Source organism: Triplophysa rosa, linkage group LG19 (genome assembly GCF_024868665.1).
Source record: "Triplophysa rosa linkage group LG19, Trosa_1v2, whole genome shotgun sequence".
In the NCBI taxonomy this organism is placed as follows: Eukaryota; Metazoa; Chordata; class Actinopteri; order Cypriniformes; family Nemacheilidae; genus Triplophysa; species Triplophysa rosa.
The window spans coordinates 18,395,375-18,410,679 of NC_079908.1; the positions used below are offsets into that span (position 1 = coordinate 18,395,375).

The 15,305-nt window shown below is 41.5% G+C and overlaps 1 protein-coding gene across 1 annotated transcript in view; it reads right to left on the reverse strand.

The window, feature by feature from the left end:
- The window catches only part of LOC130569769 (probable E3 ubiquitin-protein ligase HERC1), a 59,846-nt gene that overhangs the window by 38,014 nt on the left and 6,527 nt on the right, over positions 1-15,305 (reverse strand). Inside the window, exons 3-25 of the mRNA XM_057359615.1 lie at positions 14,415-14,510; positions 14,119-14,304; positions 12,786-13,097; positions 12,589-12,685; positions 12,208-12,351; positions 11,953-12,080; positions 11,685-11,829; positions 10,813-10,984; positions 10,330-10,464; positions 8,686-8,851; positions 8,360-8,485; positions 7,954-8,175; positions 7,254-7,406; positions 6,939-7,071; positions 5,305-5,496; positions 5,015-5,227; positions 4,760-4,933; positions 3,565-3,676; positions 3,133-3,259; positions 2,869-3,040; positions 2,317-2,614; positions 1,343-1,421; positions 1,189-1,237 (exon numbers count right to left, since the gene is read on the reverse strand). Of these exons, the coding sequence (XP_057215598.1) occupies positions 1,189-1,237; positions 1,343-1,421; positions 2,317-2,614; positions 2,869-3,040; positions 3,133-3,259; positions 3,565-3,676; positions 4,760-4,933; positions 5,015-5,227; positions 5,305-5,496; positions 6,939-7,071; positions 7,254-7,406; positions 7,954-8,175; positions 8,360-8,485; positions 8,686-8,851; positions 10,330-10,464; positions 10,813-10,984; positions 11,685-11,829; positions 11,953-12,080; positions 12,208-12,351; positions 12,589-12,685; positions 12,786-13,097; positions 14,119-14,304; positions 14,415-14,510 (3,631 nt within the window). The remainder of the gene's footprint in view (positions 1-1,188; positions 1,238-1,342; positions 1,422-2,316; positions 2,615-2,868; positions 3,041-3,132; positions 3,260-3,564; positions 3,677-4,759; positions 4,934-5,014; positions 5,228-5,304; positions 5,497-6,938; positions 7,072-7,253; positions 7,407-7,953; positions 8,176-8,359; positions 8,486-8,685; positions 8,852-10,329; positions 10,465-10,812; positions 10,985-11,684; positions 11,830-11,952; positions 12,081-12,207; positions 12,352-12,588; positions 12,686-12,785; positions 13,098-14,118; positions 14,305-14,414; positions 14,511-15,305) is intronic.

Genomic DNA, 15,305 nt, shown 5'->3' on the forward strand with positions numbered 1-15,305 from the left:
TGTGACAGATCAGATATGTGAAATCAGATGTGAGATTCGATTTGAAACTTTAGACATGTGAGAGATTAGACATGTGGGATCAAAATATGTGAAATCAGATATGTGACAGACAAGACATGTGAGATCAGACACGTGACATTTCAGATAAGTGAGATCAGACACGTGACAGATCAGATAAGTAAAATCAAATGTGAGATTAGATTTAAGAGATCAGACATATGACGGATCAGATATGTGAGATCGGACATGTGACAGATCAGAGATGTGAGATCGGACATGTGACAGATCAGAGATGTGAGATCGGACATGTGACAGATCAGACGTAATATTAGATTTGAGAGATTAGACATGTGGGGAAAAAAAATGTGAGATCAGACATGTGACATTTCAGGTACGTATGTGAGATCAGACACGTGACAGATCAGATATGTGAAATCAGATGTGAGATTCGATTTGAAACTTTAGACATGTGAGAGATTAGACATGTGGGATCAAAATATGTGAAATCAGATATGTGACAGACAAGACATGTGAGATCAGACACGTGACATTTCAGATAAGTGAGATCAGACACGTGACAGATCAGATAAGTGAAATCAAATGTGAGATTAGATTTAAGAGATCAGACATATGACGGATCAGATATGTGAGATCAGACATGTGACAAATCAGATAAGTGAGATCGGACATGTGACAGATCAGAGATGTGAGATCGGACATGTGACAGATCAGAGATGTGAGATCGGACATGTGACAGATCAGAGATGTGAGATCGGACATGTGACCGATCAGATATGTGAGATCGGACATGTGACAGAGCAGATACGTGAGCTCAGACATGTGACAGATCAGATTTGTGAGATAGACATGTGACTGATCAGATTTTTGAGATCAAACATGTGACAGATCAGATGTGTGAGATCAGACAATGTGACAGGTCAGATGTGCGAGATCAAACATGTGACAGATCAGATGTGTGAGATCAGACAATGTGACAGGTCAGATGTGTGAGATCAAACATGTGACAGATCAGATGTGTGAGATCAGACAATGTGACAGGTCAGATGTGTGAGATCAGACATGTGACAGATCAGATATGTGGAATTAGATTTGAGAGATTAGACATGTGGGATCAGAATGCAAGGTGAGATATGTAATAATATACAGATCATAACATATTCCACCTACCCATTTTATTCCTGAATGACCCTGAGGAACTTCTAGACTGCTCGGTTATCTTAAAATAGACAACAAACAACACCAATGAGAAGTTAGCTAAGGAAAGCAACCAAAGGAAAGATCCATATCATGTTTATCCTAAGGAGGCAAACATAGCTAATACCTCACTTTCACCGAATGTTCTCTCAGAGGGAGACAACAACTCCATATTTGTGCCAAGTCCCTCATAGTAAAGTGGAGCCCTGCGGAGAAAGAGACATCACTCAGAAAAATGCGATTGTCATTCTCTATGACAGGGGTCTCCAACACGTCGCTCGTGGCCTAATTGAAGGTAGCTCGCCATGACGTACTGATTCAGACTGAGCTGATATAGACAGGTGTCCCACCCCCTCCAATTAAAATAAATGATTTGTTTTGACAGGTAATTTTAATTATTTTCTTTAGTGTTTTAATAATCTTTAAACCTATATTTGATTATGAAAAAACTGCGGTAAATACTGCTCAGCGTTAAGCAAAGTTACTAAGAGTCCCACGCATGCTCAACAAGACGCAGATTAGGTTTCATTTTGTGTGAAAATATGACTCAAGTCACATGTGCCACCTGCTGTCAAACTGTGGATTTACAATTTCATATTAACCGAAATGCTGAGATTTTTAGAAAGGCACATATGGAGCACATAAAATATAATTTGTCACTCAAACTTGTCCTTTTATATATGATGTAAAGGCTGAAATGTAAGGTGTATCCTTTAATAAAATATTTTGGTGGTCAAAACTTTATTTGAACATGAAAAGATGTTTTGAGTATTTTTGTTAGTTCAAAATCCGGCCATCATTTTTAATGTTTCATTACAATCTTTATGCAAAAAGTGCACAGTGCTCCTACTTTTGTTGGTTTTCGACACAAAACGGGGTGAGATTATTTCAGTATGTGTATCAGTACTTTTTGAACATTTCCAGCACATTTGAACATTAACAGTATTGTATAACATACGGGTAGTTCTCGGCCACTTTCATTTTTCAAAAGTAGCTCTCGAATGAAAAGGTTGGAGACCCCTGCTCTATGACATGTTTCATTACAAAATCACATGCTTCAGATATACAAAACGCACACATAAATACAAAAACCCCACGGACCCTGCTGTGCCGCTCTCAGCATGCGTCTGTGATGACACGCTCTCTTCCTGCCAGGCAGCTCGCACCCCCAGCAGCAGGAAGAGGCAGCGTGAGACCAGCAGGTGACAGGCGGCAGGGAAGGACAGACCCTGGCTGGTGGATCTGTGATGCTCCCAGGGCCGCTGCGGGGGCTCTCTGTCTGGGGTACCGGGGCTTTCAGTGCTGCTGGGTAAAGTGCTGGTACCAGACGACTCGTACACGGTCTCGTTCTGCTGAAGCTGCATGGCCTCACGAGTGGCCAGGAAACACTGCAGCACCTCTGGTAGGTAAACACAAACAGGCACATAACTCATTCTATTATTCTCATTAATGCACAATTTAAACTGTTGCTTTTACGCAGAGGGTGAGCAAACAGAAAGCATTTACTTCTTTATGATTTGTTTAATTTTTAAATATTTATCCTCAAAGCCATGGCCACAAAGTGAGAATGCACCACAATCAAATGTTTACATATACAGCTCAATAGACAGCACACACTCGCTGTGTGAAAAACACAGAAAGCAGTGTGTTTACCCGGCAGGTACATACTGCTGATGCTGGGTGTTTCCTCTTCTAATGGATCGTCCTGGTTGTGTTCAGCTGTGTGGGGCGTCTGGATGCTGGGATCTGTGTCTCTTCCTGCCTGTTCTCCTGCGTTCCCCACCTCCTGCCTCTCCTCGCTGGGGCTCTGAGACCCCAGCGATGCCTGAACAGGAAGTAGAACAGAGAGAAACAGGAAGTTCAACAAGAGTAACTGTACCATACACAATTTTGCTTATACGTGTATTGGTGCGTTACCTGTTTGGCGGCAGATGTAGGCTGTGCACTGCTCGCGTTTCCTACACTCTCCTTATAGGACAGGAGGGTTGTGCGGATTTTATACACCAGCTGATAAATCTCGATCAGCACCTCACAGGGCTCGTATCTGTACACACACGACGACAGGTTTACGTTTCTCAGGATTTACAACTGTCAGTTCACATTCACCAAACTCTCACAAATGAGCCATCGTAGCTGTGCCATTTATCCTGCGAGATAAAACACAGTACAGACATTGCTGACCACGGCTGAGAGAGTGAGAGAACGTGAGAGAGGGAGTGATCGAGAAGAACCGACACATTAATACTTGCATAAAGAGTGATACTCTGGAGCGATTTAACTAATATTATATTATAACAGAAGTGAGACATGGGGCGAGAAAGGCGTCTAATAGATGTTGGTGTCACTTACTTATCTTGCCAATATGCTTCCTGAAGACCAGCGTGTTTAAGCAGAGCAGCCAAACTGCAGCGACACGCTGTTTCTAATAAAGAATCTCCCGCTGACCCGCCACTGTCCCAGTCTGTATAAACACACACATACAGATACATACTGTATTTAAATATGTCAATAATGCTTGCTTTTCCTTTATAGCTTAAAGGAAAAGTTCACCTCAAAATCAAAATTGTGTTCTTTTTAACTGACGTTCAACATGTTTTAAGGCGTCTTCGGAACACACATAAAGATATTTTAGGTGACATCCGAGTGATTTCCAGGCCTCCTCATAGACATCATAGTTATAGTTGTTGTCAAGGTCCAGAAAAGTACTAAAGACATCGTTAAATTGGTCCATCCGCTCATAGTGGCTCAACTGATTTTTTTGAAGCGACGACAATACTTTATGTGCGAAAAACAAACCAAAATAATGACTTAAATCAATATATTCTCCTCTGGCTTGTCAGACTATGGTGCGCGTTCACGAGAGCACTTCGACGCATACGCATTCGCTTTGAGAATATATCGATTAAAGTCGTTATTTTGGTTTTTTTTCACACAAAGTATTCAAGCCGCTTCAAAAAAATTCAGTTGTGCCACAAAGAGCGGATGGACCAATTTAACGATGTCTTTAGTACCTTTCTGGACCTTGACAACAACTATAACCATGACATGAGGAGGCCTTGAAAACTCTCGGATGTCAACTAAAATATCTTTATTTGTGTTCCAAAGACGCCGGGAGGCTTTAAAACATGTTGAACGTCATGTGGGTGAGTAACAAATAACACTATTTTGATTTTGAGGTGAACTTTTCCTTTAAAGGAATATTTCGCACAGAAAATAAAAATGATGTCTTCATTTTTTCATGTCATTCAAAACCTGTATATGACTCCTTCAATGAAACACAGAAGATATTTTGAGAAATGTCTGGTTTTGTATCCATGCAATAGAACTCAATGGGGACCAATGTTGTTTGGTTGCCAATGTTCTTCAAAATGTCCTCTTCTGTGTTTCACAGAAGAAAAGTCATACAGGTTTGTAATGACATGTGGGTGAGTATTTTCATTTTTGCATGAAGTATCTCTTTCAAGGAATGTAATGTACTTTTATGTTTTGTTTCTCATACAATTGAATGTATTATGATTTGGAAAAATTGTACTTGTGTTCTCACCTCTACTCGCTGCATACTCCTTCATCTTCCTCCAGAGGGCGCCGGCAGGTTCTCGTGGTGACCCGAGGGCGAGTTCCACCAGTGTTGTGTTCTCCTCTGACAGACGCAGTTCGGATAACCTGACATCTCCGCAGCCCATGAACACGGCCTCTGTCAACCAACCCATTGCCCAATCTACAAAAAAAAGTATTTGTTTACTTGTTTATATGTGATCGTACATCACAGTATAAAAAAATGCCGCCTCGTGGTCATTACCGAGCTGTTCGAAGTCCATCTCCAGCCCGTTTCTCAGGAGCGGGTTACACAACCAGAACTCTGTCGTCTTCTCTTGGATGGAAGAGGGCGGGCCTTGCAGCATACCTCCAAGGCATCTGCCAATAGCAAGAGCTACAGACCTCTCCAAATCCAGAAGCCACTCCCAATCCTCAGACTCGGGTAACAGGATTGGCTCAGTGGTTTCAGACGCTTCTGTTATGAGACGGTAGAAGTTACACTACTGTGTGAAGTTGTTAGACATTAAATTGTGTTTAATGAATAGTATTTACCCTGTGAGCTTCCCTCCAGCTCCATGTCCTCCAGGTGTGCCGTATTGGGCAGGTAACAGTTGAGCTCATTCAGGTGTTCCAGGAGTGTGAGAAGGTGAGGGAGGAGGGGCCTAACGACAGCCAATGGCAGCAGGAGCAGGGAGTACATCACCTGACACAGCAGACTGCCCGCCACGGAGCCAAACAACACAGCTACAAAAAAACACACAAATGTATTGAACACAGAAACAAAAGAGCTAGTAATCAGATTACCATCAGATTAGATGGAGAGATAGTTGAGATGGACGGAGAAATAGTTGAGATGGATGGATGGATGGATGGATGGATGGAATAATAGTTTAGATGGATGGAGAAATAGTTGAGATGGGTGGATGGATGGAATAATAGTTTAGATGGATGGAGAAATAGTTGAGACGGATGGATGGATGGAGAAATAGTTGAGAAGGATGGATGGTTGGAGAAATAGTTGAGAGGGATGGATGGAATACAGTAATAGATTAGATGGATGGAGAAATAGTTGAGATGGATGGATGGAATACAGTAATAGATTAGATGGATGGAGAGATAGTTGAGATGTGTGGATGGATGGACTAATAGCTTAGATGGATGGAGAAATAGTTGAGAGAGATGGATGGATGGAGAAATAGTTGAGATGGATGGATGGAGAAATAGTTGAGATGGATGGATGGAATACAGTAATAGATTAGATGGATGGAGAAATAGTTGAGATGTGTGGATGGATGGAGAAATAGTTGAGATGGATGGATGGAGAAATAGTTGAGATGGATGGATGGATGGATAAATAGTTGAGATGGATGGATGGATGGATGGAGAAATAGTTGAGATGGGTGGAGACATAGTTGAGAGGGATGGATGGATGGAGAAATAGTTGAGAGGGATGGATGGATGGATGGAGAAATAGTTGAGGTGGATGGATGGAATAATAGTTTAGATGGATGGAGAAATAGTTGAGAGGGATGGATGGATGGATAAATAGTTCAGATGGATGGAGAAATAGTTCAGATGGATGGAGAAATAGTGAGATGGATGGATAGTTGATACAGATGGATGGATGGATGGTGGTAAGAGGGATGTACTAATGGATGAATAATTGATATGTATAGATGGACGGACGGATGGATGGATGGATGGATGGGGAGACAAATAGACAGATGAATGCAAAGGTAAGGGAATGCACTAGTTGCTGGGTGGGTGAATGTATGGACAAGGGAAGACATAGCTTGATGGATGAAAAAGAAGTGAATGCAGTGGTGGATAGATAAATAAATGGATAAATATATAGATGAATGGGTTGATGGATGAATGCACTGGGGATTGATAGATAGTTGACAAATAGATGGATGGATTGACAGATGGACGGAAGGATGGATAAACAAATAGATGGATGGATGACAAATAGATGATAAATGAATGCACAGGTGGGTGGATGGATAAATAGTTTATGTGGATGGATGGCTGTAAAATGGCTGTACTAATAGATTAATAGTTGATACAGATGGATGGATGGATTAATAGATGGATGAACAGAAGGGTGGATGATAAACAGATGAACTGTAAAACTGAACACGCACATGTGCATGTGACAGTAAATGTGTGCTTGTGTGTGCTCTTACTGTGCAGTTTCTTGATGACGTGTTTGTCCAGCGTGCTCTCCTCCAGCAGCACTGTGGACCTCTTGAAGGTCTCCGCTGCATACGGCAGCAGCAAACACAGGTGCTTATGAAGCAACACAACGCTGCTCTCATCCTACACACACAAACACACACACACACACACACAATCTTCAGACTCACACATGCTTAAAAGCTCAAATCATCAAATAATTGTCTTTGTGTATAATTATAAAATGGCTGCTACATCTGCCTCCTTATTTTTCATCCTGACACAGGTGTCATTATGGAGAGGTGTGAGAGGGGAAGGTGTTGTACCTCGGCACCTGTGTGGATGTAGCAGTGAGCCAGCAGGTGTCTGTGAAGAGCAGACAGCAGGTGGTGGAAGTGTGATGGTGCTTCAGTCTGTTTCTGAGACTGACTGAACCTCTGTTTATCACTGTTCTTCTCCAGCTCTCCAAACGCACGCTCCTACACGCACAAACACACAGTTCTCATTCAAAAGGAGAACAGAACTGATGGACGTAACTGAGAAAATATGACACTTTTTGACAGAACAAATGTTAAAATTCTAACACATTTTAGAGCTTTGAATCTTTCTGTACTAAACATACGCCATATAAAAGATGGATCCCATTCACTTCCATTGTAGAAAAATGCCAAAAAAGCCAAAATGTCTCGAGATATGGCCGCTGACATATTGCGGTGATGCAACCAGAGTCTGCACAGCAGTGAGTTTGCAAAAATGCGTCTGAAGAGCAATTGGATTTTAGTTTGTCGTGATTCCTGTTTGTTTACAGGGAGAGGGCTGGGTTTATGACCTATACTGCAGCCAGCCACCAGGAGGCCATCGATTTGCCTTGCATTTACTTTTCAGTGGCCGTGCGGCACGCCTAGTACTTAAACAAAACGTAGTTTTAGCGGGCTTTATGACTGAAAATATTTTCTTAGGTAAACATTTTCATGACCCTCTGTTAAATATTGCCCCGGTGAACCTGAAGACGTTTGCTGGACTGACCGTATAGAAGCCCATACTGAGCAGCAGGGTCTTCAGGAGAACCTCAGCCAGATGGAGGTGATCTGGAGCTTCGGAGTTGGAGCTCACACTTCCTGTGGGACGGTCAGGGGTGGGCGGCAGGGCCAGACCTGCGCTCAGCTCTCCGGGTGAGCTGTACCCGAGCAGAGACGCCACGTGACTCTGTTCCTGCAGGCTGTTTAGCACCATGTCCAGCTGTAAACGCTGTAGAGATCGACAACTGTCACACCTAAAAGCTCTGAGTAATCCTGATGTGCATCAGTTTCAAATCTTTCTAATCTAACAATGGAATTTGCTACTGATTATTGTGCATTTCACACATAAATGTGTTTCATTTTCTTTGATCTAGGCATTTATATCACATTGTGTGTGTTTTGTTTGTGTATACCTGTCCTTTAGAGAGACTGTCCCAGCTCTCTGGGCCCTGAGGTAACAGCGAGTGGAGTAGCTCTGTTCTCTCCCTGAGAGGAGGCAGCAACAGAGACGCTCCGATGGACAGCGTGCTCATCACCGCCTAAACACACACACACACATACACAGATCCATCAACGCGGCGTGACTCACATTCTGGCATTCAGACAGATGACTCCGTCTAATCTGTTACACTGAACTCCTGAAGGTTGTTAAAAGTTGTGGCACTTTCAAACTCACTTAAAGATATGTTCATCATTTACACACAAAACGCAGAGCAGGTAAAAGCTCCGTAGTTCACACCTGTTGTATGGATTCTGGTACATTGGAATCGATGAGTCTGAAGAGCAGATTCCTGAGGGGCCGGCCCTGAGCGCCCAGCACTGTTGCCCCTGTTCCTCCTGCATGAGCCAGAGACAGGTGTATGGACAGCAGCTTCATACACAACAACACAAATTGGTGATGTTCCCTAGAAAAGAGAGAAGGAGAGAGACGTTTGAAGTATGAAGTGACCTTTACAGAATGCCAGGCCATATGCTGCTATGACCTCACCCCTGTGGGTGTGTAGATGCTCGTGGGTCTGTGCCAGTTACCCTGTGGATGTTTATCACACCCCTGCCATGAGAGTGAAGAAATATTATACAAATATTAAGGTTGTCCAGAATGCTGCTGCTAGGGTACTTACCTCGACCAGTGCTCACATTTCTACACTTCTTCACTGGCTACCTCACGCATTCAGTTTAAGATTCTCCTGTTGACATTTAAGGCTTTGAACGGTCTTGCACCTGGCTTTATCAAAGACCTAATTCACCCATATATACCAACTCGATCTCTTAGGTTATCTGATATGGGGCTTCTTAGCATTCCCAAGTTTAGACTGTCCACTGCAGGTGGAAGGTCATTTAGTGTTAATGCCCTCACGTTATGGAATTCTTTACCCATATCGCTCCGTAACACTATCCATCTTCTAAACACAATTGAAAACATACTTGTTTGAGATGTGTTATCAATAATGTTGCATCTTTTCCAGTATATTTGTATGTTTGTTTGAAAATGTATTTTTGCTTGAAAGTGCTCCTTGTAAAGCGACCTTGGGCTTGTGGAAAGGCGCTATATAAAAAAAAACATCTTCTTCTTCTTCTTCTTAAGTACAAGTGAAGTAACTCCAAAACATGTTAAGGATAACTTCAAGGTTAACTATGCATCATTTACCAGCTTGTTGGATCAACGAAATAAAAACGCCAACCGATTTTATATAATCTACATGACAGTTTTTATGTAATCTTGTCACCTACATATTTTTCAAGTCTAAACTACTGAGATTTTATGCTGCACACTTCAATCCATATGGTTTATTTAACCTCAAACTCACTTTCTTTTTAAACTTGTTTTGTGGAACCTAGCTAAAGCTAACTATAGAATTTCACATTTCTACATTTTGGAAAAAGAAGACCAAAATATACAAAAATAAATCAAACAAATTATAAAAAATAACTAATAAAATAAAATAAGTAGTACAATAAAATTATTAATAAAATAAAATATTAAAATAAAATAGGCACAACTAAATGTCACAACTGACCAATTAGAATCTACTATTTTAAAGAGACGTGTAATAAATATACATATTTTTTGCATATTATTTCACATGACTGGAGCGAAGTGTGAAGACTAATGTTCAAAAAACCACACCACCCTACACTTCGACTTTCCTTTGTTTCTTAATATGCAAAAAAGTCTTATATATAATTCCACAGCATGTTGCAGGTTGCCCACCACAGTGTTGAAAGATATTAAAATGACCTAGCAATGTGCAAAAACGTTCTTGCATTTGGCTGCTGGCGGTGTTTTTTTCCCATACTACCCACCCATCCAAGATCTGTTGCCAAATCCAACATTCTTTGGCTCTACATAACACTGATCAATCATTGTGATGCAACTGGTTACCTCTTAGACGAGAAAGGGGCGGGTGGTGTGTCTCCACTGACGCTGTCAGAATAACGCTCCAAAAAACTGCAAAGGTAGGTAAAGGTGCTCTCCTCAAGATCCACACAAAACGGCCGGTGCCAAGCCACCAACTGCCTGCCAAACACACACAGACCACTTTAATTACTCTCAGTTGATTAATGCTAGGACGTACTGTACAAACTCTGAACAATGAAATATGTAAAAGTTATTATGTTAATGCACTAAAGGTCTGGATGAAAACTGTGTGTTCGGTTTGCATAATAAACCAAATGGCTGACGGTTTCCTGAAGGTATAAAGTGAATGCCTTGAATGAAGGCGAGTAAATGATGACCAAATTTGGAAGACCTATTGGTAGCAACTGTGCTCTGCTCTCCAACAGCTTATTAAAACCGAAGAAAAACGCATTTAAAGTAATCCACTTACACTACTGTTCCTGTAAAACATTCTCTTTCTCTCCTCACCTGTCTGTCGGGACGGCTGTCCAGGCTAGGCTGTGGGAGGTGCCTGCAGTAATCTGCTGTATTGACACTCCCTCTAGACCAATCACCTTCTTGGGTTTGGTGACTGGTGTTGAGGTGTGGCCCTGCCCACACTGCCCCATGGCATTGTTACCCCAAGCAAACACCTCATTTTCTGTAACACAGAGCAGTGTGAAATATTCCGCCATATTAAGAAAAAAGATAGGATGTATTTGTGTAAGGGTAAGTGTATATTTAAACTTTGAAAGTGGTTTTCAAAGAGTTTTACTTTACACACTTTAAAATCTATTTTATTTTGGATAATTAGACCATAGCAAAGCAGCCAAGAAATGTCCAGCATACATGCAATTTCTGTCAGAAAGTATCCCAGAATGCACCTCATGAAATTGGTTAAGAGTTATTAAGTAGACAAATTATGTATGTTTAAAAGTCCAGTGTGTCATTTTTTGAAGGGTCTATTGACAGAACTGCAATATGATATGTAAATAACTACAGTATGTCTTCAGAGGTGTATAAAGACATTACATAATGACACGTTATGTTTTTCTTACTTTAGAATGAGCTATTTCTATCTACGTACACCACGGGTCCCTTTACATGGAATTCACCATTTTGTTTCTACAGTAGCCCTAAACGGACAAACTGCTCTACAGAAAGCATTTCGTAAATACGTTATCTCCTTTGACGAAGAAGCGAAAATGTGACGACATCTTAGTCCTGTGTCAGCCATTGTAGTGCATCGAAATGGAGCAGGGAGGGTGGAGTGAGCTGTTGGTTGCAATTTGCAACCTCACCCCTGGATGCCACTAAATTTCATACACTGGACCTTTAAACATTTTTTTTCCAATTCTCACCGTGAGACAGGGCAAGACAGTGACTATCTCCACAAGAAATGTCGATGATCCTTGAGATGCTCAGTTCCTCTATCAGTCGAGGTCGGAGTGAAGTGCTTTCAGATGAGCCACAACCGAGACACGAGCCGCAGCCCCACGCAAACACCTGCATCACACACACACGCACAAGCTACTCACAGGAATTTATATATTTTCTGCCTCAGTTAATGTTTGTAGGATCATTGCGAGTGTGTTTGTGTATATATTGTGCGAGTGTGTGTGTTTATACCTGGCCAGCAGATGTCAAAGCTAATGATGACTGGCTCCCCGCACACACTTTCCTGATAATGAAACCATGCAGGGCTTCAATTACTTTAGGTCTGTACACACGATTCGTGTCCCCGTGTCCCAGTTTACCTGCGATGCAAAATATGTGATAAACCTTCGACATTACAGAGTGAAATCTCAAGTCTTACTTTGTATGTACAATAGAAAAGTTGATGTTTGCCTTAGCAGTGATCTCTGAAACCTGCGAAAAACATACCGTTATCACCTCCTCCGAAAGACCAGACGATACGGCCGTCCTGTGCCACAGCGATGGTGTGAGAGCTCCCACAGGCCACCTGACCCACCCCACTGATGTCCTTCACTAAAGTGGGCACATTACGACTGTGACTGTCGCTGTGTCCTACATAACAGACAGACGAACAAATTTGTCTCATTCTGAGGGATTAGGCGTCTTGGCGACTGCCTGAGAAATTATTTCATACTGGATTCAAAATAAATACGCTCGCACTGGGGTGATGAGGGAAATAAAAACCACCTCAAAAAATCCATACTAGATCGTATTTCCCTGACAACACTATATACGTTAACAGATAGTGTTATTGATGCACTGTGTCTATGTAAGAAGAAAGCGACGTACCGAGTCGACCGAAGTCTCCCTCTCCCCAGGTGTAAAGCTCTCCATCATTAGTGACGGCACCACTGTGTCTGTATCCAGCAGACACACACACAACCACCTGCAACATACGGACAGAGAAAACACACATATATGATGCAAAGGTTCAATTCTCAGAGACTAAAAATGTATAAAAAAAATTAAATCCCATTTCCTCTTACCTTCCCCAGCATAGGCCCCTGTATAATCTTGGGGTATTTCTGCGTGGCGCTGTTCCCGTGGCCCAGTTTGCCGTAGTCTCCATCCCCCCAGCTGAACACCTCACCCTCAGCGGTGACGGCCAACGTGTGTCCGTCAGAGCCCTTGGAAGACGACACCTTCCTCATGATACGGGGCGGTTCCAGCACTAGCTTCTTGGGCATGGACTGGTTATTAGAGTCCCCTAGACCCAGACGCCCATAACTTCCCTTCCCACAAGCCTTCACTGCACCATCAGCCAACACTGAGAATGTACAGTACTGTCCCGCCTCGATCTGTAAGAAAGACCAGAACACCAATCAGGGCTTTAGTGAGAATTAGTGTCAAAACAGAGATGTTTATTTATTAGGATTTTTTTTTTTCTCAATATTGATAAAAATACTTGTCTGTATTGAAAAGAACTGACTCCTGAACCTGAATCAATGAGGGACTTTTTATTTATTTAACTAATTAGGGCTGCGAGATGCTTTAAAATGATCAAAATATCGCAAATGTGAGTAACGCAATATGCATATCGGAATGGTTCATAAATGATTTTACCACTTCAATAAAGGGATTGTTTTAAAGGGATACTTCACCCAAAAATGAAAATTCTGTCATCATTTACTCACCTTTGAGTTGTTCCAAATCTGTATACATTTCTTTGTTGCGATGAACACAGAGAAAGATATTTGGAAGAATGCTAATAACCAAACAGATATCGACCCCCATTGACTCCCATAGTAGGAAAAATTACTTTATCATTTTTTTGGTTCTGTTGAACACAAATGAAGACGTTTTGAAGAATGTAGGACAGCAAACAGTTCTGGGACACCATTGACAAATATTGTATTTTTTCCTACTATGGTAGTGTATGGTACAAATGATGAGATTTTCATTTTGAAGGTGTAATACTCCTTTACTAACCTATTCGGAAAAACAATAATGAAGCCCCGCCGCTAAACGTAACCGCTACTGGCGCGAACCAACATGAATCATAACAAAATGAATGAGATCATTTGAATGACTTTGTACGATTTCATACAAATATAGTAAAATAGTTACCATGAAATCCCAGCTATACCGATCCAGACAAATCAGACATTATGGGCATTCTAACAATTACTTTCATATTTCTAATATGAATGGCAATTTTGATTTTGTACTAAAATCATTAAAAAAAAAATTTTTTTACTGTATAGCCAATAACCAACATCATGCAATGGAATACTATACAAACCTCCACAGTTATCTTCTCATGGCTCCGATATTGTTTCAATCATTTTTTAATAAACTCTTTCACGCAAACATACACACCATCTGTGCGTCGCTGAAGCCCTGAGCTAGTTTGGGCTGTAAAATCTTCTCCAGAGTTCCTTCGGCAAGCTGATGACTGCTGTTGCTGCCCCACACGTACACCATAACAGCATCGTTCTCTGAGGCCGTGGACGCAGACGAGCCCGCACTACACGAGCACAGGCAGTTAGAGGCCAGGGTACAGATCTACAACACACACAGATTAAAGATTTACCTGTAAAAAAGAGATGGTGGCCAAAGTCTGATACATTTTTATTAAGAGACTTGAGATTTGTATGCAAGAAACATCAACACACCTCTTCAAAGAGGCAGAGAGCGACATGTGAAAGGCTACAAAGTCCATCTGCATCTTTCTTCAACACCTGAGTATTGACGGATTCTCCCCGGACAGTCTGTAACAAAAAAACAACAAATTAAACAAACGCACACATCACCAAATGAACCACATCCTTAAATCATGTTACAGTTTGATTGTTGAGCGATTTTTACTCCGGCTCTACCGATGGGTTCACCAGCTAGAGCTGCAGAGGACAAATGATCTATCTTGGGGAATAAATAAATAATAGTGGTTGAAGCAGGGATAGGTTTGGCATTGATAAAGACATGAATAAATGAAAGTGCGACACATGGCGGGTCTGTCCCGTCTCTGGCGGCTTTCAGGGCTGGAACACAGCCTGGAGCTCCCGGTCAAATAAAAGCCACAGTCTGATTTACGGTAGGATGAAATAGGTGCTGTTCCTGCTCTTCATGAGAGGAATACAGAATCAAGACGGGCTGATATTTCAACAGTATACTGACAGTGATTTTGTTAGCAATATAACCAGTAACATTGTGAAAATTGCAATCATTTTATTTGGCAAAAAAAAATTATACTAATTTTTCTGGTCTTCTTTGTCTAGTGAGTCTGAGAGCAATAAGATAGTTATGTTCAGATAGCATTTTTTTATTTTTGTATTATAGGCGCAATGTGGACATTTTAGCAGCATCTAGCGGTGAGGTTGGGAATTGCAACCAATGGCAAGATGTCATTGCATTTTCACTTAATTTCCTAAGAATATAACGTATTTACAAAACGCGCTGAACAGTTTAGGGATACTGTAGAAACAACATGGCGAAATCCATGTATGGGACCCGCAGTGTGTGTAGATAGAAATAGCTCATTTTAAGGTAATAAAAACACAATGGTT